Source organism: Vanellus vanellus, assembly GCF_965231255.1.
Source record: "Vanellus vanellus genome assembly, chromosome: 17".
Classification (NCBI taxonomy): domain Eukaryota; kingdom Metazoa; phylum Chordata; class Aves; order Charadriiformes; family Charadriidae; genus Vanellus; species Vanellus vanellus.
The window spans coordinates 11,314,323-11,337,845 of NC_138922.1; the positions used below are offsets into that span (position 1 = coordinate 11,314,323).

Sequence of the window (23,523 nt, forward strand, 5' to 3'; positions counted from 1 at the left end):
CTAATAAGTAAAAATGAAGCAAGTAGAATAAAAATGTCAATTCATTTGATGAAACATCTGTTGAAGCCTTACTGTAAATATCCTAATTCTTTGCCAAGAATCATGTGGCATTTTAGGATGTTCTTATGATTACATACCAAAATTACACATGAAAATTTAAGGAAGCATCCAGGTTCTCATCCAGTCAAAAAGAGAACTTTTAATACACGAGTTTCAAACTTACAACTCTCATGTAGCTACAGAGTAACTGTGCTCCTCCTATGTAGAAAACAACTTTTCACATCCCCAATATGGAGTGCTAATACATCCTTGTCATAAAAGGAATCAATAAAAAATAAATTTGTTAATAATTAATTTCAAATTCAAATAAGTTCCAGCACTTCAATAGAATATGTCTGAGAGTCTTTCTGGTGGTTAAGTCTTTGTAGTTCTCGCAAACTTCCTTCAATTTTGTTGAGTTCAGAGTAGAATCGTACCTTAAAAGAATAAAACACAGTTATTTACAGTAAAATAGATTTTAATTCTTTTCAAACATCATTATACTGTGGAACCAGCTGTGGTTCTGCAGTTTCAGGTATTTAAACCAAACAAATATAGCAGCTTTTGACATAAAACTGAGCAAGAGGGCCAAGTGCCATGTCACACTCAGGAAGGAGTGTACAAAGGAGAACAGACAATATTCATTTTATGATATAATTTGTTGTTGTCTGCACCCCTCTCCCCTCTTCCATTCTTAACACCAACATTCTAAATCCATACTAAAATGAAATAATTACACCAAAATATACGCAACTTACTTGGGCTCTCACAAACTTATGCAGGTTTGAAAGCAACTCTTTTGCTTCTGGTAGCATCACCATAACTGTGAAGTGAGCATCAAGTAATAGGCACATCCAATCCATAATCTGAAGACAAACAAGAAAAGTAGGCTTACACTTTTTGATATGCAAATGACACAAATTTTTGCTTTAAAAGCTGAACTCTGAAAAAATTAACTTCTAATGTAAAATGTGTGGTTTCATATTTTAAGGCAGTATATTTTCTGATAGTAAAAAGTGTTGTGTTACATCTGACTTCATACAGGTTACATTAACAGACAATACTTTATAGACCAAATATAGATCTCAGTTGATTTTAGATATTCACAACTGCTCACTAGGTTACACACCACAGAAACCAAAGGAAGTACAACTCTTAGAACCAGCTTCTCACCTGACTTATAGTTGGAGACCGTATTCCAGGAAGAGTCGTATTAATTTTTTCACTGCATTTCACATACAGGTAGTATAAATACCTGAGAAATAGCTAAAAGTAGAAAAGTCAGAATATTCTTAAAGGACAAGTATTTAATAGACTGAGGAATTTTGTCCTGCACACAACAATACACATAAGGATTTTTTTAAAAATTATTTTTAAAGCAACACAGATGCCTGTACACTACGCATTAAAACTAAGTTTTATGGTTTTCCTACACTATCTATAGCTAGACATTTGATAATTCTCAGCAATATTCAGCATAAAGTTACATTCAGGGGTAATCAATGTTCCAGTGATCGCGTCAGTCCAATTTAATTCACACGCAGACTTTTCCAGGAACTTTGCTAAAAACTGTATCAACATTACCAATTTTAGTCCCAATTTCCCTTTCTGTAGCCAACAATAAATTGCTAATGGTCAGAATCAGGTCAACATCATCTTGTGCTGAGCACAAGTCAAAGATTTCTGTCTTTCTCTCTCCAAAAAAAGAAATCAAGGAGATGGGTCAGTGCTAACATCAGCTTTGTTCTGATGTGTGGGGTTTCTTTGAATCACTGGAAAACCACATATGTGCTCAGGTAATATGGTACATGCAATTCTTAAAATTGTATTTCAGGTTTTGAGTGACAAGGGAGTTTGTTTCTTTTAACATGAGAGGACCCGGGATTGAATACTCGAGTTTTATTTGTATTACATTTGGCATTTTACACAGTGTATAGTTTGTTTCCCATACTTTCTAAACTTCTGTTTCTGATGGAACTGACTAAATTAGCAGGTCTTCTTCCTTTCTTAAGCAGCATCCAAATCAGGAAAAGGTACTACACCTGCTAACAAAATATGAACGTTTTCCAAGTAGGCTGGGTCATAAAGAGTTTCTTTCTTACATTTTCTAAAATAAGAAAGGGCTACAAAAATTAATAGACTTCCATACGTATGTGGAAAAACATGACATTCATTAACCTTAAATCTTATTAGGCATCTTAATTTCATTTTCACATATTAGTTTGTGATTCAGAGTCCAGTAAGAGTGGCATGTTTCTGATACACAATTGACTAACTCTCTACCCTTTCCCTCCCCGCAAAATAGTAAGGGGTTTTATTTTTTTTTTTAATTTTAACATACTTACAACAGCTTGCTGAGCTGGAAGGTTTTTCAGATGAGGCAAAAGAAATGTTTCACTGTAAGCTGAATGGAGAACAGCATTTCTGTGCAGTACTATTAAGGAAATAAAATTGCAGGAAAAAATACCAGTTTCTACAAATCGGAGTGAATTCTAATAAAAATATTTCTCTAGGCTCTTTGAGAGAGGTCCTATTTCAGCTTTTTGAATCTCGTTTATTTTTATCATTAAATATACACAGCAACTGAAACATCACAATACAGTTAGCTTGAACAGTTCTGTTTAGTGCAAGTATGTACTCAGCTAATGCGTTTCAACAAGTAAACATCAAAATCATTGATGCTATTTTCTCCTGAACAAAGTTTTATTACACTTTTGCAATAACAGAAGTTTAAATTGGCGTAGATGCTTTCTAAAAGTTAGTTGTTTCTATTTATATTCTAAACAGTTTTTCTACTGTGTAGGAACTTCTCTTATCAGAACTTCTCACAAATTTTCAGTAATAACAAGAGACAGTCTTTCAGCAATACCAAATATAAACATTCACATCACATATAATATATTGACTTTCCTTCATTAAAACACAGAGGATACAATAATGCTGCCTTCTGTGGTCCAACAGGGCAGAAATCACCATCAGCTGTCACGTGGGTTTCCTTTGTGATTTTAGTATCCCAGATGTCTTGTTCTAGCTCTGCATTGAAACCATTTTCTACAATTTCAGTCTTAACTTCTTTATTGTTGAATTCAATATCAATGTAACAGATTACAGATTCTAGATTCACATCTATTCTTTGAAGATAGGATTCACTAATGCTGCAGAAGAAAATTCCAGACATTTAATACTTTTAATCATTAGCTTTAAAATCAGCAATGCCATCAATCCAACAATAGTACACACTATGAACTCTTTGAAGCCTACTATAAAAGTGAAACCATTTGCTAAAATATAGTCTTACAGAATGAATAAAGGTCATGAGAGAACAGTTATATTTCATAATTATTAACCTTGAACAATACATGTACTGCTCTTCTATTCCAACAATGTAAGTTACTGTATTATTAGACATTCTGTCATGGGCTGATTTAAAGGTTATATATACCTTATTTAAGACTGTTGCTGTATTTCGACATTAGTGGGACTGCTTCAACCTATAAGACAGTTATGACTTTCCTAATATTCAGTAACAAAGTATTTGACAGTTCTTGCTCTGGAAGCCTAGAGGAACAGTTACAATGCTCTTTTCTTTTGGTTACAGTGCCTGCCTAAAAATTCATCCTTTTTGGGATATGAAAACCATTTTTGTCTTGAACTTACAAGAGTTGATCTTTTTTTGCAGGCTTCTTACCCCAGGTAAGTTCCCAATTAAGTCTGTTGCACAGTAAACAGCTGTAACACCATAAGTAGAAGGATGCAAGTGCCATTCAAGACAGCAGTGTTATCAAAAGGCGTGTTCATTTAATGACCGTTTACATAGTTTTTAGAATTAACATCTGCAACAGACATCTTGTAAAAAGTTTGTCAGTCTCCAAGACTGCAACATACACTGTACTCAGAATTAAGAATTTCATGCACAGTATTAACTGCTCATTGATAAAATTAAAGCCATTATTAGCAATACACAGCTTTTTATTAAGGGGCTTGGTTTGGTGAAGAAGAGACTGATTCCAACTTACCTTAAAAATACTTTCAAGCAAGCATAAGTAATTTCTTCAGGAATATCTGGAAACCGTTGTAAGCAAATTTGTAAGAGATGAACATCTTTTTTCTCCAAAGCAACAGCCATTAAATCGGGACATAAACTGTAAGAATATGAAAAGAATAGGCTGCATAGCTCACACCCACTGAAAACTACATTGACAACTAATGCAGAAATATTAATCCATCTGGGAAGTGTCAGCTTAATCAGAAAATATGCATAAGCAACTTCAATAGTAAATTCTGATCATTCAAGAGTGCTTTACAAAGAACTGAATTTCTATTTTTTATTTTTAAAGACTATTCCTTACAATTAAAAAAATGCAGAATCTTCACCTGTAAGACAAGTCTCGGGTTTCGACTATATGTAGCAGGAAATTTCGAGGGTAGTACTTTGGATTTGTTTTACATCTGTTTATAAGAGCAGTTATTACACATCCAATGCTGGCTTGGAAATCTGGCATCTGTGCTTTTGATATCAATTGTCTCAATTCATCTTCAAATACGGTTGTAGAAGCATCCTGAAAATGACAAATACTGTGCAACTCAGAAGTACAAGGCATAGGTTTGAGAACTGTACTGTTACTAACTAGACCAAGTAGAAACAGACTTATTTTGGAATTCAAGCGAAAAAAAAAAAAATTACAAAAAAAACCCCTCACTGCTTCACATTTTGGTAGTTGCTCTCAAGCATCAAAGAGACACACGAGGGTAATTACTCACTCTGAACTCAGGTAAGCAGTATCTTTCAATAATTGCTCAGGGATTATTCATCTGTTACTCCAGTAACATTACCAAGGTGTCCAGCCACAGCTGAACTATAGGTACATTTACACAAGAAGGGATACACCTTGAAGTATACAACATTTGCAGCAAGTTTTAGAAAGAAACTAAATAGCTTATTGCTATATTTGCAGTGAAATTCCTAGCATTCAGACTTTCTAGATCCGAAGTGTCTTCAACAAGATTAAAGCCACAAAAAAGAATCTAAAAAGCTTAAAAAAGTAGAGTCCAGGTAAAATATTTATTTACTGTAAGAAGATTTTAATCAAAAATGCACAAATTTGTGCAAGTTTTCAGAATACAGACAGCTATTATAAACCCTGTATTGTACAGCTCTAGAACACACTATGACAAAACTTTAATTTCATCATGTCTAAATACTATTCTAACACAATAATAATAACATCCTCCAATTCAGCTGTTTGAGGCAGCTTCATCAACTTGGTATGTGCAAGAGGACATGGGAAAACATAATAGTTTAAGAGACAACTAGAGTATTCTGGGAGTGTCTAAAACCCTACTTCAGGATATTTGGTTTACTTACTTTTAGATTTAGTAAGAGCTGCCCAACCGATAAGGTATCTGGCTGTACTTTAGCAACAGTGTTCCTTTTTGATCTTAACTATTATAAAGAAAAACAAAAAGTTATTATTCAGCTCCAAAAAGACGGTATATTTTTAACAATTTCAATCAAAATAACTAGGAACTTCATGTGTCAACTTGCTGCCCAGATTACAATTAGTAACTGGGTAGTCCAATTGCAGAAACAGTGTTAGAAATAATGAGTGACAAATAGAAAGTGAAATTTCCTTCTGAGACAACACCTAAAATTAAAAGTAGCAGCATGGGAAACAGACAAAAGAAACGAAACAAAAACCTCATATGCTCCTAATGCTAACTTACGGTCATTTTGGACTCAGATTTTAGAGCTACAGACTGCTGTGACTGAAAGGAAACCACCAGCTCTTCATCTCCAAGGGTATTCCAGTTTACAAATGAAGACACATCTGTGAACGCAAAAACAAAACTACATGAGGTTAACACTTAAAGCACGTTTATTAAAGTATGAATATTACATCAACTTCTTATACTAATAGGTATTTTCTAAAGCATAATGAAAGTTATTTTCTGCCAAGAAAGTTTCCAGTTTTATCTCAGCAGCAGGTAATTTTATGACCCTTTTTGCATACTGTTTTTTCCCTTTAGCCTCTGGGAGGAAGACAACTTATTACACAATTTATTGTGAGCATCACTTGCAACAACATTTCACCAGTGCAATGTTAAATTAAAGACACTATGACAGTACAATTTTAGACTAAAGTTTACACAAAGGTTTGACATTGCCCCATGTAATTGCAAACTCTTTGAAAACAATTTATAGGAGACAGCACTATATTTCATTTCCAGTATTCATAGCTAGCATTCCGGTATTTTCAGTAATTCCCGCATTTGAATGACAACCCAGTTTAAGTGAGGCTGCAACAAATTCAGACATTTTCGTGCTTCGGTGTTCTCAGCAACACTAAATTTAACAGCTAGGAACAGAATACAGTGCTAGGTTACTTCACGCTGTTTCGATTAAATTGATTTTATAGGACTGTATTAAAATAATTTTTATACAATTTCAGAAGTTTTCCTTTTACAAGATCTTTTCACTATAATTATAAAAATTCTTACCAGGGGTTTGACTGTCCTTGAGTTTTCCCACAGCAGCTGCCAAGGATGACGTTTCACACTTGTACATTATAACCGTTAGCACTTTCCCATGAGTAAAAAAAAATTTTTCCTCATAACACCACAACTACAAAATATTAAAACATATCGTTAATGGCGAAATGAGCAGAGAAGCATGTTCCTGAATAAGCTGATGTTTAACTCCTTATTACAAAATTAAAAAAAAAAGTAGTGATCCAGGGTTTGGAACTAGATGATCTTTAAGGTCTCTTCCAACCTAAACCATTCTAGGATCCAATTATTTTAAATTATTTTTGGTAGGTTTAACACTTGTTATCAGACCTTCATTAACTGTTGATTTTAAATATAAAAATAAAGTGTTCTGTTGAGTATTTTTCCAGGATGCCTTAAAGTACAATGGCTGCTCCAAGGCGTTAAGTCCGCTTGATAATTTTATTTTTCAAATTCCCTCTTAAATCATTAATTGAGACCTGAACATCTTGAAATGCTATTTAGGGAGACACAAGGATCATTTAGGCCACCAATTGCAAACTGCCTGAACAGAATAGATACTGACTGGATTTTTTATTTAATTAGCTATTTCATTCTCACCAAATAATCAAGATAATCAGAAGTAAGAAGGTACCAAATTATCAAAGAAATTACCATAAGCCACCATTCCCCTGCTAAATATTCTGACAAAAATTTCTTGTCTACTGGTCAATATTAATTTTTTTTCAGAAGTTGGCATTCACTGCTCTTCCAGACAGAAGCAGAACTCTGAAGCCCACCAGTCCCTTCACTGCTAGCGTGCCAAATGCACAAAGCTTATGCACCAACAAATTAAAGATTGAGCTTACTTGTCCACTGGTTCCCAGGGGCAGCTCCTTTGAAGTTTGCAATGTCTGAAATTTTGTATTCCATATTGTTAGGCACTCTAGGGAAAATAAGAGTTAGATGTTACAAACCCCAAAAGCAACATAAATGCTACATTCGCCTTTGCTACTTTCAGTTAAAAACACTTGAGGAAACAGAAATAACTGTTTCAAAATAGCTCAGTGAGTAATGCATTCAACATTAGGAATTCAGTCATTCTGACTTGATCTCAAGAAAAATACTTAAAGGTTAGTTTTCCAGTGAAGAGCTTTAAACAAGAAGCTGTGACAAGAGGGACAGCAGCCAGTGTGGCTTCCAGTCAGGAAGAACATTTTGTTATAAAATCCTATGTTCTGTGGCTTCCATTTCAGTGATCCCACACTTCAGAAGTTGAGGCATGAGACTGAAGTGTTTATTTCACCTATTTTAGACACTAATTTCTTATAGGACATTAGATCTGTTTCCCCACATAGGTCCCTTGAAAAGTGTTCAAGTTCTCCTTTTAACTCCCCTCCTTCCATGAGTTCTCTTGCTGCATCTTCTCAACTGTTTCACAAACAGCATGAAAGCAAATACTGAAACAAGACAGTGAGCATGGTCCTGCAACCCACTATGCAGTTTACTGGTAAAGGTTATCTTTCAGCTAGCGTTCCGAAATAGACAGCTAAACTATGTACTAGTTTCAAGAGCCAAATAACGTTTTATTTGCACTATTTCCTGCTTAGTGCTTTGCCTAAGGAAACTTATGACCTCTTAATCTGATTTTTCAAGTTACCTTTGGAGTCTTCACCAGATGCAGCTAGACTTCCTAATACTGCGATGTGGTCTCTATCGAGAACAACGAAAGAGGTTCCTTTTAAAACACTTCCAGATACTGAAAGCTTCAGTAGAAGTGACTTGGACAAAATTTGCTCTTCCTCTTCACTATTTTGCTGCAGAGGTATCAGAACCTTGTACACAGAGTCATTGGAATCTGTCAAAGAAAAGTGATGACGCTTTTATCATCCGTTACTGTGGAAAAACAATTTGATATGATATGGCAAGAGGACATCCAAAGACAAGAAAGTCCAGTGAGTGCTGAAAGACGAAACAATACAGCATATTTAAAGGACATGTTATGATGCAAATCAGCAAAATAAAAGTATAGCAAGCACAAGATCTGCAACGTACAAGTCATAACATTTAGGAACAGTCAGCCTTTGAAGCCATTAAAATATCAGGACGATTTAATTACTACTTCTACCACTAGCTGTTTTACAAAGTTTAAAGCATTAAAAATATTAAACAGTAATTCATAAATATCAACATTTTATGACCTTCCATACAATTCTTTGCTTTCTTAGCACATTCAATTTGAAAATATAACTTACATAAACACAGAAGTGTGATAATTTGATTTTTTATATATGCTGTGAAACTCAGTGGTTTAGATAATTCCTGTTGTTCAAGCTTGTATTTGTGTAGGCTATTCATCTTAAGTTTCTGTACATAGACAAAAACGTCCCCATCCTAAAACAAAAAAGAAAATAGTTTTCCTTTAATTTCCACAAATAAGAGAGAATATAAATTCAGATATTAGTACTGCTCAACTTCGAATGTTAAGCAAAATTAGGAATTTGTGTTTTCTATAGGACACAGCCTAATTCAGAAAAGTTTGCACACTCTAGCATGTAAAAAAAATTTCTAATTTGATGCAACAAATGGATTCACAGGAAGAAGCATTTGAATAAAGACAAATTAATGTATAATTATTTTTTTTTTAAGACATAAATCCTATTTAATAAGTTCTTCATAATGAGCAAGTATTTGAGGGCAATGAAGAGTCACACAATCACCATTGTATTTAATTTTAATTTTTCTCTGAAGTTCCAAGAGTCAGGCCACTCAGCCCTGAAAGCAACACAACTTCAATTTAACTGTTGTATCAGAAACAATACATATACAAGATATTGATTAAATCAGGATGATTTCACTAAAAGCTCTTAAAATCCAGTGAAACAGGCAATGTATTTCAGAAAAAGCACTTAGATTTGCTGCTACGGAAGTTTTTTAAAAAAGTATTCAACTCACTTTCTCAGTAGCGAAAATTAAGACAGGCTGTTGATCTTCCATAAAAGTTTCACTCCACCTAAAAACCAGAAAGCTGTATATGAACATCTTCTAAATTCTAGGACTATACCTAAAGTCATATCACTATTCCTTAGGCAGCCTCTTTTTTTTTAGGATATCTGTATAAATAGTTTTCTTTAACATTTCAAAAACAATGTGTTGGAAAAAACCACCCAACACCAAGATCTCAGTCTTCAGATTTCTCCCCTACCCCCTCAAACAGGGAACAACTTTCTTCATCATCATCAATTCCTCTGAGCAAGAAGCAAGCTTTATAAAGTTGTATCACTTACTTGATGACTTCATCTGAGATAATATTTTCAATTTCTTGTTGTGGAGCTTCCAAAAGGACATCCAAAGTTCGAACACCACCTCCTTTGAATAGTACCACTGGCCCTCCATTGGGTAGTGAATGTATTCTGTACACATCAGCTGAAAGCTGTATAAAAAAAAAAAAAAAAAAAAGTAATTCTATGTTCTTCAGTACATTACCTTGAAAGCCAAGTGTCTTACTTGTGATTTTTAAGTTCTTTCAATGAACAAGTAACAGAAGAATGATCAACCTGTAAGATTCCTAATAATGTAGGCCTAGTAGCTGCCAGTTTTCCGAAATGCTATGAATATCGCAAATCACTACCCAAGAAAAAGCCAGGAAAGTGTCCCAATAAATCACATTTCTGAATGACATTAGTCAAAACATAACTGAGGCTAAGGAGTTCAAACAGCTGTTATACAGCACAGCACAAAGCGTTGTTTAACACATCCACCAGCAGAACAGAAAAATCTATATTTGAAGATAATTCACCATCTTTAAAGAAAGTCCTCTGAAACTTTGGGCTTGGGATACAAATAATTTTAAGAGTAATACTTTGATGATCAAGTCTCTCAGTCCAAGTGGATTCCTTGCAATATTCCAGAAGCACAAGTTAAGACAACCGTCAGCTAAAATGTAATATTACCAGTACTATCAAAACTGGCATCTCTTCCTTCCACCAGGATTCAAAACATTAATATAAAAGCGAACACATGTAAAAGACTTACCGTTGCTTTAAATACTTTGTCCAAGTTAATGTCTTTGTTCTTCCATATTCTTAAAACCTTTAAGAGAAGAAATAACTAAGCCTTAGAGAAGGTATGCATGAAGCTTTCTTCACTGAGAATACTGGTGCTCAGCACAGATGACCTTCATGTCACTAACAATAAACACTCTGTGCAGCCGCAGAACTGCACATCCCTGTCCTCTCAAAGAGCAGAGATGACCTGAACGGTAAGAGGCTGTTGACAGCTCTAGGCATTTACATTTAGCCAAAAATCTGGTGCCGCTAATTTCTTCCTTATCCACATTCACTCAGAAAACTCACTACAACCTTTTTTTTTCCTTTAAGAAAGATAAAGGATCTCACCTTGTCATCATGAACAGCTATATATTCATGAGTTTCAAAGTTGCATACAACTGGACATGTGATAATCTGCCCATGTTTAACCGACCAACAACCTAGTGGCTTCTGATCTGAAACCTAGAAGAGTCAGAACAAAGACACTGTAATTACAATGACTTTAATACCAAAAATTACAGAGTAACATAAAAAAACTCTACATTAATTACATTATTTTTTTTCAAATGAGAAATAACTTTGACCTGTAATAGTCTGATGGGTTTAGGTCACAAAGCACAGGTATGATGCATGGCTTTGCCAAAGTGAAGATACTACTTTTAAATCAGTAGTGTAAGTTACTTTTACTTGCTAATACAGTCACGCACAGAACCACGCTTTTTCTCTTCCTATTTCAGTGTAAGGTATTGAGACCAAACCCAATGAATTTTACTGTCTAAACTCACATTACGTATGATTTACATCTGGCTGCTCTGATGGCACTTAACCCCCTCTCCTCAGCCCAGAGCTACATTGGGCATATTTACCAACATATTTATATTCTCTCATATGGCCTTGGCAGTGGGACTAAACAACCCAAAGGAGGTTGTATCATGAATCCACTAAGATACAATCCCTAGCTCCATGAATATGAAAGCCAATTCAAGATATAAATCCAAATATTTTCCTAAAGTTTCTTATTATAGTCTACTGAAATATACACATACATTAAAAGAGCACAGAATGGTTTGGGTTGGAAGGGACCTTAGAGCTCATCTCGTTCCAAACCCACTGCCCTGGGCAGCCCAGGTTGCTCCAAGCCCCGTCCAACCTGGCCTTGAACACCTCCAGGGATGGGGCAGCTACAGCTTCTCTGGGCAACCTGCGCCAGGGGCTCACCACCCTCATAGGGAAAAATTTATTCCTGATATCTAATCTAAATCTCCCTTCTTCCAGTTTAAAACTATTCCCCCTTGTCCAATCACTCCACTCCCTGATCAAGAGTCCCTCCCCAGCATTCCTGGAGCCCCTTTAGGGACTGGAAGGACCTCTAAGGTCTCCCCGGTGCCTTCTCTTCTCCAGGCTGAGCGCCCCCAACTCTCTCAGCCGGTCCCCACAGCAGAGGGGCTCCAGCCCTCGCAGCATCTTTGTGGCCCTCCTCTGAACCTGCTCCAACAGGTCCATGTCTTCTCTGTTGGGGGTTCTAGAGCTGGACACAGGACTGCAGGAGGGTCTCACCAGAGCAGAGTAAAATAAAAGACACCAGAACATAATTTCAGTTTCAAGTACTGCAAACTAAAATCTTTCATCCTCCAGCCAACAGGAAGGCAGCTGACACAAAACTGAGAGCCGGACAAAACGCATGTCACCCTGGCTACTGTAAGGAAACGTCACCTGCCCTGCAGCTTCGTGATGGAGGTATTTCTTGGGATTGGGAATGGAGACAGAAAATCGGGAAAAGAAGAAACAAACGAGCAGCCGCCTCAGCCGCTCCCCGCTCCGCCGGCAGACAGGTGAGCGGCACAGCGCAGGTGAGCCGGGCAGGGCAGGGGCCCCCGCTGCCCAAGGCAGGCCCGTCCCGACCCGCCCCCAGCCGAGGGACGGCGGCCCGCGGGGAGCAGGGGGGTGCCCGGTGACAGCCGGCTGGGGCAGGCGGGAGAGCGGCCCCGAGGCGCCGCCGCCGAAACCCCGCCCGGGGACCCTCCCACAGGCCGGGGCTGCCCGGCGGCAGCAGCGACGCCTCCCGAGGCCGAGCGGCCGGGCTGGGCGCGCTGTTACCTTGAAGAGCGTGGCCGTCCTACCGCGGTCGGTGAGCAGGACGTGGTCGGGGTCGGGGCCCGGCTCCAACGCCAGGAGACCGCCGCCGAGGCCGACGCCGCCACTGGGACCCAAACCGCACAGCGTGAAGCTCTCGCACAGCGCCGCCATTTTCGCGAGCCTCCACCTCTCGCGAGACTTGGCGCTGCACGTGACCCGGAGAGTGGGTGGGGTACACTCGGTGGGGCGGCATAGCGCGCATGCGCCGCTGCCCGGGGTGGTGGGGAACGGCGGAATCGGCCGAGGCCGCTCGGGTGTTTCCGGGCGCCGCGGCGCCCATGGACGGAGGGGTCGGTATCGCGACTGTCGTGTGACCGTGCGCTGCCCTGTCGGACTGCCAGTCGTGCCGCGTCCCCAGAGGGCTTTGCCTGCTGGCGTTTGCAAAGGACATGAAAATACGACGCGTTCTGAATATTTTAAATATTACAAAATCAAAGAAGAGCCATTACTTTTTCAGAATCCCGTTACAAAGCAGGACAATCAATGGCATTTCCTTTATTCAGTTGTTTCCAGTGTATTTCGTGCGTGGTATTAATCAGATCATTACAGCCGTTCATACAGTTGGTTTTAAGACTATTTTAATTAAATGTATTTCTGCCCTACGTCTCATTTTTGTAAAGAATAAAGGGTGGAATTTTTTCCCCTCTGTAAGAGGCCAACCTAACTTCACCAATTCTAGTAGTGGTAGGGGCAGGTCCAGGTTTGAACCATTTTGAAATGTATTTTCATATATTAGTATTTTGTTTGTGTGCCAATTTTAACGAAGCCCTAGCAATACAAGCCCAAACTGTAAAAAAACATCAAGTCAAACCAAAACAATAACAAAACAGGTGCTGCTGCATCATGAGACATGTTACTGTGGAAGCTGTTGGCCGCTGTTGGGCAACGTGTGTTGCCAGCACTGTCATTTCGGGGTCTTGCTGCTGGCATATCTGTTTGCTGGAGAATCCAACCGTAATTTCGCCTCGTAGAGTACATTGACGACCTCACTTGGGTGGCAAAGAGGAGGCCAGGGCCCCGCTGCCGGCAGGGCACGGCCCTGCACGCTTACCCCAACAGAGCTCCCGTGCACTGAAGCCACCGAGAAGTGGTTACCGTGACGCGAGGCCACGCAGGGCTGTGTGGTTTATGTCTCTTTGTACTGCGTGTTTTCTACCTTAAATATTTTCCAGGCTTACGTTTGTCAGTTGTCTCCTGTCCTAAGCTGTTTTGAAGCATTTCTATACCGAATAAGCAACCACCCTTTTTCTGCTGCAGAGAAAGCTGTATTTCTGTGGAGTAAGCCTCTGCTTAAAAGCTTAAAGAATCATTGTACATGTGAAATTTCTGTTGATTAAATGAAATGACTGGCAGACAAGTGACGGAGGATTCTTAGCTTCCGAGAGGTTTCCAGTGGTGCTTTTCTAGTCCTTGCTACAACACCAGGCTGCCAAACCCTGCATAGAGAATCAGATTCCCTACTGAAAAACTTCCTTGTCAACCAAATGGTCATTTACAAATGAATGGGCTGACACCAGACTGATGGGCACCTGCCTTGATAAAATCTTTACAAAGCCGAGGCACAACAAAACCTAGTAGAGGTTGTAAGTGGTTTAAATTTTCCTTACAAAGCCCATTCTTTGTGCTTTTTAATTTTGAGGAAGTGACTTGCAGAGCTGGGGGTGGAAATGTTAATGGCTATGTTCCTTGCTAGAGGAGACCTAATAAAAGAAAATAGCCACAATTGTAAAGAATAATTGTTGGTAGTTTATTTACAACAAAATGCAAGGAAAAATACAATATTAAAAATAATAAATAACTTGGAAAAATCAGAAGCTAAATGATATGAACGAGAAATACAACAATCAAATTCTCCTGCTGAACCCTGCATTATTTAACATGCAGAGCATTTCAAAACTTGGTCCTTCTTTGATGGTAGTGATGCCTAATCACTAGGTATTGCCTAATGTAGTCATCATTGCTCTAAATAAAATAAACGAATTACTGGACATTCAGAGTCACGTGGAATTATCACAGAAATTAAATAAAACAATGAAACCTGTTTTAGTGACACCACAAAACTAGAGGAGATTGTAATTCAAGGACCATGCTGTTCATTTAAAGCAAAACTTTGTTAGACTTATTTAGCAATTTTAACTTACACATAGAAAACCAAGTCCAAACAATGGAAACAGAAAAGCTCCTATTGACAAGATCATGAATTCTCTCTTACTGCACTCACTAATTCATAAAAAGCATATACATTTGGCTTATTTCAAATGATAGCACATTGTTTTGAAGTTATAGTGCAGCAAGCTTCAAAGCAGTTTTAACAAAATATAGCGGTCTTGTTACAAACTAAAATTCAAGGAACAAATATTTCCATTTTAAAATCTCTACAGCAGCAATTAATGCAAATTGACTACTAGATGTCACAAAGTCACCTTCCAGAATAACCAAAAAAAGCCAAAGAATAAGGTCAAATAGCTTCTTTCCGTAGGATTTATCCAGTCATCTACAAAATTAACCATTACATTCATAAGAAATCCCATTAAGTATGTGTTTCAGGAATGTGCTGCTCCTCATAGTCTGTATGGATAACCCCCTTTTTTATTTGCGAGGAGATCTACCCTTCTAAAGACTGCAGTGAATTGCCAGTTATTTTGTAATGATTGTCCTATATGGAATACATAAAAGTATGAGCAAAACTGGGAGAAGGTTTTAATAGAAACCCAAACAAACTAATCCCATTATTTGCTCTGAACTGTGTTCTCCTTGATGAAAAATTCCTTGCCAAGTCCTAGTAGAGCTGTATCACGTAATTCTGCAGTCACTGTGGCAGAGAATGGGAACGCAGCTATTGTGCCTATTCAGCTTTGCTTCGTGGCACCATACTCTAAAGATGTACTCGCTAAATAATCACATCATTTATTTTTGCAAAAGAAGTGATGAACACCTGCAAAATGCTGTTTATTTTTCTCCTAATAAACATCTTTGAAAATACTACAGAAAGCACTGTGAAAAAAATCAGTAATGAAAACAACCCCTTTGCCTCAAGATGTTATACTGAAGTATTCAGACTTTCCTTTTCATTTAATTTTGTGTAGTTTTGAGTGATAGCTGGGAATATTCCAGAAAAAGTTATCCTACCTTAAAAAACCAACCAAACACAAAAAGATATTTAAAGATCATATTGACCAAACGGGTAATAACTGGTAGGGAAAGCAAGGCAGAACACAGCAGAGGGTACTTAACTAGGCAATGAAAAGCCTGGGGTATTTTCTCATCCAACGCAATGAAACATTACAGATCTTTTTATTTGCCCTCATTAGGAAGCAACATGGAGGCAATGTGGCTGATGGTGATCCTTGTGGCCAATGGTGAATTCAGGCTGTTGGATCTGGTGATCCTCAAGAACAGCTATGGCAGCACCACGTGCTGACACAGACACAGCGTTAAGCAGTCTGGCATTTTTTTCGTGACACGATCAATGTCTTTTTCCTACATCTCTGTCATGCAGCTATTAAGATGTGTCCTATTCAGGTATGTTAGCAATTTTCGTACATGTCTTACCCCACACCTACTTCGTATGATAATCAATGTATCCACATGGGATTGGAAATCAATAGTCAAAGAGGAGTAAAAGCATGACTGCTTTGGTCTAATAATCTGTGTCAAAGCCGGATGCCCAAAAGCATATAGAAATAGTAATATGTAAGCATTTTGACTAGAGCTGGACAAATTTTTCTTTGACAAAGAAAAAATTAATTGAAAAGTAGATTTTCAGGTTGAGCAGATCTAAACCATTTCTATATAGGTCAAGTTCAGGAAATGAAAAAATAACCCAACAATGTTTCATGATTTCGAAGGTTTCCCTTCTCTGCCAGCATTCCGATCTTGCTACTAAATAAATAATAATAAAAAGATTAGACCAGTTATAATCATGAATACTTAATCTGCACACTTTTTAAGCTGAAATCATAAACCAATGTAGGGAAGTTTTGTTTGCATCATTACAGCGGCTTCTTTTTAAACAAAACCCGCCCATTAGTTTACTAATCACACAGAATTACTAGCTCTGAGAAGAAAAGCAAAGCAAAACATGGACAGTAAGTGTGAGAATGCATGAAGTCAGGTCACAGCTAACCTACAAAGAGGTCCCAGATTTTGCTAGCTACAGGATTTTAACTATCAAACAAATATACACTTGTTTTCAGTGCAGGTTGGCAGTGGAATTACCTCTCCTGCTACTAAAACTACACTATAAATATCACACGTTCAACATAGCTTCTACTGGATCTACAGCCATCGAGAAGTTCAGTGCATTTAAGCCAGACAAATCACAGCATTGTGCTGAGAAGATGGCACAAACATCCCATCCAGGTGAAAGGCCATCCCCAAACCGATTGTTCAATACTCAATGATAATTCAGCTCCGGAGGACTCTCTGGTTTCTTATCCAGGTACCATGTCACCGGTGGTACAAAGTATCACCCACTTTGATCGTATGATTCAGGTAATAGCTATCATTCTCTGTGAATGAAGTGGCCTGTTTAATGTCTACTACAGCTGCCAATAGAGAGAGATACTGACAGCATTCCTTAAATAGCGGTTTGTATGAAAGAGAACAAAGTGCCCCAAATGGGGGGGGAAAGTTTCTCACTGAGCTTACATTTTGAAAAGGAAGGAAGAGACTACTTCTGCCATTTATTTTTCTCCTCCTTCCACAATCTACACTTCCCTACCGGGAAACATCCTTTTCTACATTTTAATTCCTGAGATTGAAGAGTGATTTCACACGCAGACCAGGAAGAGCACTTCTGTTTCCTTAACGTCACCCTACACGGGACTGAGCAGCCCCACAATTCATTTGCTTTTTAAAGTGACTGATTTTGCTCACCCCTTCCCTAGAGCCAATGGCAAAGCCTGGAACCAGCTTTCTGTTAGTAGAGATTTGTGCTGTTTAGGAGAGATGCAAGGCAGGAAAGAAAAAGGAGTCTCAGATTTTCTTTCCTTTACATTCAAGGTCTTACAGCGTAACTACCACTCCTTCCAGCGAGGAAAAGACAGAATTCATTGGTTTTGCTTCTCAACTGGCCCAATTCAGCTGCTTTTTTTTTTTCAATCTTACATATGGAAAACCATTGATGAACACCAATACAGACTTAAGAGATCACAAAAGGACAGGGGAGAGCTATTAAAATACGTTATCTACAAGAAATAGGTGGTTTCTTTTACAAATTCTGTGCAAGATAGAAATAGCTCAAGGGCCTCAAAGTCAGTATAATTAATTACAATTGGGGCTTCAGTACAGTGATACTTTAGGTTTGAAAAGTTTTGTGTTTGTTAGCTAGGCCCCAAATCCTGAGTCATATTAAGCAAAATGTGAATCTGAGTGAATGCTGTTGGTGTTCAAGTACAATGAGTTATAGGTCAAAGGTTTATGAATCCACAGGAGAAGCCTGAGAGTAGGAAGGATTTTAAAATCAGCTATAAAAGAAGAAAATGGGAGGATTTTTCCTGTTAGCCCTGCATTCTAGTTGGCACTAATTTACCTCAGAAGTCCTTGGCAGCTTTACTAAATACCTACTCCTAATTACAAATGCTATGACCTAGATGAGGATTTGTAGGTAGAATACTGCTACAGAAGGAGTTATTTTCTTTTATAGGGTTCCCCTCAGACTATTTCATTGTATGTCAGTAAGATGCACCATATGGCTTGAAACACTACTTGAGGAATATAAAAACTACATTCTCTTGCATGCACTTCTCTGAAGGTTTTAAGGATCAAGTCTGAGGAAATAAGTAATCTTTCCACACCAGTAAGATTATTTTAAGCAAAAAAACAACCAACAAACCACCATGACCTTTGTAGAAATTCAGTTACATCACTCTTGCTGTGGTAGACATGGCTTATTAGGAGCAAACACGCTGGGTTAATTTAAAGGGTTTTTTTCGCTGGATCTGGAAGAGTGAGAGTTTCTGGAGCAGATTTTTTCCGAGGCCGGTCTTTGGGAACTGTTAGGAATTCAGGAGCATCTGTGGAGAGAGGAGTTGATGGGGCACTGGATGGAGCACTGCGGGTTGAAGAAGGCATGGAAATGTTAGAGATAGATATTGCAGGTGGGAAAATCCCAATCTTCTTGTTGGTAGCTTCCTGAGTGGCTCGTTCAAACTCTCGGACTTCATCCATTGTCATGTCTTCAACAAGAAGGAAAGAAAGATAAAGGCACGTTAGAATAATTTCAAATCATCATTTCGTTAACTCAGTTAAGCCACTTCCATCCAATTTCTAAATCAAGGAATGATTGCTTATCATGCATATCATTAAGTGATTCTCCACATGAATGCCTTCCTATTGTACAGCATTGTTTGGAGTACGATAAGCAGCTAATGCAAAGAAAAAGAAGTTAAGTACATTAATCACATACTAATGGTTCCTCTTCTGCCTGAGTCTGAACTCAATAAAGAGTGCTACCTCTGTAATTGCTGGAAAAATCAAGCTATTTCACAGGCAATTAAATAATACATTTAGATACACAGTCGGCAAGTAGAATTTTTCAGAACTTCAAACAAAGTAAAACTGATAGGTTGGGCGGGGTTTTCTGCACCTAGATTATGAGCATGAACGGGTAAAGAGTTGTCACCAGTTTGTTCGTCTACTGTAATTATCAAGGGATGAAAAATTCGCTCTCCCCCCATGCACAGCTTCTATTGACTTCTAGTTGCAGCTGCATGCACTAACTGAGCCCGGTTTGCTTTTCTACCAATAAAGCCTAAAGAATTCCCTCTCACTTGATAAAGCCACAACACGTTGTCCAACTTTTCCATCCAGAATCTGTACTTAAACATTTATGGCCAACTGACAAATCTACTGCTTAATTCCCTGCAAAACAGAGGCAAAATGAGATGGGAGGTTAAAGCCACTTTGCAATGGAAAATCGGGTCCAGAGAAAGCTTTAAAAGCGGTGGAAGTCTTCTCATGCAGGTGACAAATGTGTCACAGTGCTGTAGAAACCCACAAGAGGGCAGAGCGATCCCAGCATAGACGTGCTCTGAGCTGAACCGTACAAAACTTTTCTGATAAAATCCCAAACGAATGACATCTGCTACAAACGGGTAAATTGAGCAAAAAAATCAGCAGGACTCTTGTGAAACCTGCTGCTTCATGTCTACATTGCCTGCAGGATGTCCATTGAGCCAACTGAAATAAATTTTATGTTTTTCACCGACCATCATGTTAAATTTGTAAATTTGAAGGATTTCATTAAACCATTTTACAGATTCTTTGAGCTCTGAAAGCTCAAAAAAACAGAAATAAAACCACTAGCATTTTAATAAATTTAAAATTCTCGCACATTTGGGTGTCTGAGACATGGGACTGGCAATGGCGCTCACCATATGTACGACAAAATCCTATACTTTCAGTACATCGATACTTTTTAATATTACCCAGCTGCATGCATCTGTAGCCTTGGCTGCAAATGTTATGTAGAAGCAGCTTTATGTTGTATTACAACATCGTATTAAATAAACAAAAGCATGCACGTTGCCAGCTGCCTTCTCTCTTCCCTGCAGACGACATTCCAGGGACCTTTTCAGCCTACGTTGCCAGTTATTAGGAGTGCGGACGAAGCTATTTTCATATCTGAGATAAGTGGTGGAAATAAACAGATGGTCTCAGAGGAACTGTACCTACTTGCGTTGGAGATAGATTTGAACCTGTTTGGCTGATTTACATTTTGTTTCACACCTTGTAACAGTGTGTGTAGTGTTTCTGAACTTTTAGTTCAGCACCCTGACATCAAAGGCAGCCCATGCATTCATTTCAGCTATTTTCGATTGAGGACTTTTGTACAACGTGAAACAAAAGCTGTCTTGGATAAATGAAAGTGAAGGAGGACAGGAAGGTTTCTCAGTTTACTGGCCACTTAAGTGAAGGCTGATTAAAGTCCTGCTAAGTGGTAGCCTCCAACACTGTTCATTTTAAATTCAGACATGACATACTTACTTTCCCTTCAGTTGACTTTTGTTTTTTACTTGCTTATACTTGCTTTAAATTCTTCTGTTCTGATACACACGCAAGTAAAACAAGTCCTTACCGTGAGCTGAGAAGGCTCAGATTTTTTTTTTTTTTCATTAATGATAAATTCTGTTCTGACCTCAATGGAAGTTTTTTCACATGGGAACTAAGGATGGCAGACTTCATTCAAAGCCAAATCCTGAAGTGTAGAGCCACAGTCAGAACTGATTCTCAGTTTACTGCTCAGCTAAAGAGTAACCTGGATGTCAATGGAGCTGCAGCATTACAGACACAAGGATTACCTTCCTGTTTATTACTTAGATAACATCTTCTCAGGCTGGTGACAATTTTTACTGAGTAAGAACAAAGGAAAGACTTCAAGCCCTTCAGGCTTTGCCCCACAATCATTACACGAGTAAAACCATCACTACAGTACAGTTAGTAGAAATAAAGAAATAACAACATTTCAAAAGCAAACATCACCGCATCTTTTCTATTTGCAAATAGTAATAACTTCTAATTGTAGACCTCTACTTGAGGTGCCCAAATTAGGAAGTTAAATACTTCATGCAATTTCCAGAATCTGAATCAAAGAACCTGCACAGAAACCTGCCCTTCTCCACAAACTGCTGGTATGTACTTCCGAAAATACTTCTCACCTTGTTGGTAGCTAATCAATGACAACATTAAAATTAGTTTGAAAAGAGTGAATAATTCATTAGCTTCTTTTTTTTTCTTTCCTGGTGAAGCAAACAATTTTATCAGTCCCATAGAAATTTTCCACTCCCCATGTTCCTGGCTTTTTGACTAAAGCACTCTGAAGTCCTGCATTATTTAGCTGTTCAAATAATAGAAAGAAAAACTCCTATTTAACTTCCTTTTTATGCATCCAACTGAAATTTGAGAATTGTGTTTTCCTGGAAGACAGGGAGTTGTACATGAGCCCAACCCCACCCTTCCTTACACCAGTGGCAGTTTACAGTGCAAACAAAAGGCAGGACTGCACTTCACGGAGAAAGATTCTGTTCCTGCTGAAGCAAAACCTCCCCAAAATTCCACTGACTGGTCAGCAAGATCAGTCGGTTGCTCTTCTCTGATCTATGCAGGTGTATTAGCTGAGGATGGGCAATATGTTTTAAAAATTGACATACTCTTGCTTTGGCATGGCTCTCTATTTCATCCACAGTAGATGAATGTTGGTTGCAAACTTTTATGTTGGTTTTTTCATGCATATTTTTCTCGTATTCTCGAACATCATCCATAGTCATATCTGTAAAAAGTTCAAAATTGTTGGCATTTTCCATTGATTCAGTGCAAACTGTTTTGTTTTGTTTTTTTTTTTAAGGAGAAAGTTCTAAGAACACATAGTCTTTCAGCAGAAGCCAAAAAAAGGATTTAAAAAAAAAGCATGGAGCAACTAACTTTATGAAAATGGATTCATAAAGGTAGTTATATCAGCCAAGGAAGGTGTAAGAAGGTTAAGTCAAAGGGAGTCAGAGAACCAGAAGGAGTGGAAATTGTTTAGGAGTGTCTGTGTAGCATAAGGTACGCAATAAGTATTGAAGTGCAGGCCTTGGCAAAGGCCAAGATCTTCTAAAAAGATTTTAGAAGATCCCTTGGAATAAAGGATAGATACAGGAATATTACAAATATTTACTTACCTTTCCGGGGGCACTTTCAAAAAGATTACGTGTTATCTTTGCATAATACATCTCATAACCAGCAAACATTCTTACTTTTAGAGCACACATCCATTTAGTTTCCAGAAACTAACACTTAATTATACTGGTAAGTGAATACATTAACAGTTTTGTAGCCTCAAGCGATTTAATGACTTGTAAGAATTAGAAATATTCCACAAATCAGGCTGATTTTACTGGTAGGATCATGTATCATTGCCTAGGCATGCCTGATGTTGTCAAACTAGTGCATAATCTGTTAGGTGCTTGTGATGTAACTCCAAGCAATTATTACAGATTTTAAGAAGATTTGTCATAAACCACACTTCCAGTAAAAATATAAAGAATCTAATTAATTGACTTGTGACCTTACTCTTCTGAGTATTCCCACGCTTTCAGTAAATCCACTTGCGTGTAAGGTGTAAGTGAACACAAAGGCTGTCAGAATTTCGGTCTGTTCTTTACAACGGTTTGGTAATTTCAGAGCTTCATGAAAACAGCCATCAACTTTTTACTCATAAAACTTAAACAGCATTTTAGTAGCACAGTATACTTGGAAATGTGTACCGCTTTTGGTAATGTACACTGTGTTTTTGTCCTTGAGGCTATCACTTTTCTCAAGTTTATTATGTGCCACTTGGATCTGCAAATTCTTATATCACACCACTCCTTGTTATGTGATCCGAGGCTCTCGCTGCCATTTTACAAGACAGCTTTCAAGGAAAGATATAACTTTAGCTGTTATATCAGTAGCACTATGTAACATTTCATCAGTGAAAATGAAATGCAGTCTAAAATTTTGATCAAACGGAAACATGGAATACCACTAACTCGTACTCTTTTAGTCTTTTACTGTTATCTGGAATGAAAAACAAGCTCATAAGCCATGTCAGTAACATGCTAAGGGTGCATTTTGCCAAGCAGAGAACATGCTCTTTGTTAGTAAATAACACTGTGAAAATTTCTTAATAATAAAGCTAAATACAGTTTAGTAAATTTAATGACAAGACACATTCATACTTACAGTAATCAATCAGTAATACCCATAACATAACACGTTGTTTAATAATCGATTTTATTACACTGATTATTTGGTTCAGTTTAGCTGACTTACGTCATCTCCAAGTCTTTCT

At 37.9% G+C, this 23,523-nt stretch overlaps 2 protein-coding genes across 2 annotated transcripts in view; both read right to left on the minus strand.

Moving 5' to 3' along the window:
* Nucleotides 1–179: 179 nt before the first annotated feature.
* On the minus strand, nt 180–12,873 carry NOL11 (nucleolar protein 11). The gene is made up of 18 exons (XM_082492196.1): nt 12,672–12,873; nt 10,923–11,036; nt 10,561–10,617; nt 9,813–9,958; nt 9,481–9,538; nt 8,781–8,919; nt 8,186–8,383; nt 7,395–7,471; nt 6,538–6,661; nt 5,764–5,867; nt 5,405–5,482; nt 4,414–4,598; nt 4,056–4,181; nt 2,973–3,194; nt 2,385–2,463; nt 1,213–1,305; nt 798–905; nt 180–476 (listed from the first exon to the last, which is right to left on the minus strand). Exons 1-18 carry the CDS (start codon nt 12,819–12,821, stop codon nt 363–365), a joined length of 2,172 nt encoding a protein of 723 aa, XP_082348322.1. The 5' UTR covers nt 12,822–12,873; the 3' UTR covers nt 180–362.
* A 5,756-nt stretch (nt 12,874–18,629) lies between these two features.
* PITPNC1 (phosphatidylinositol transfer protein cytoplasmic 1) overlaps nt 18,630–23,523 on the minus strand; it is a gene marked incomplete at both ends in the record, with an annotated part of 87,610 nt that continues 82,716 nt past the window's right edge. Inside the window, 1 exon segment of the mRNA XM_082492315.1 lies at nt 18,630–18,889. Coding sequence (XP_082348441.1) covers nt 18,630–18,889 — 260 coding nt within the window.

Bases quoted from the DNA above. Each gene is read 5' to 3' on its own strand.
- NOL11 (XM_082492196.1), bottom strand. From the start codon at position 12,821: ATGGCGGCGCTGTGCGAGAGCTTCACGCTGTGCGGTTTGGGTCCCAGT. The intron at 8,384-8,780 runs GTAAGTTATATT...TTTCTTTGACAG, and splicing joins TATCACACTTCTGTGTTTAT to ATTCCAATGACTCTGTGTAC. The intron at 4,599-5,404 runs GTAAGTAAACCA...TGTCATTTTCAG, and splicing joins AGCTCTTACTAAATCTAAAA to GATGCTTCTACAACCGTATT.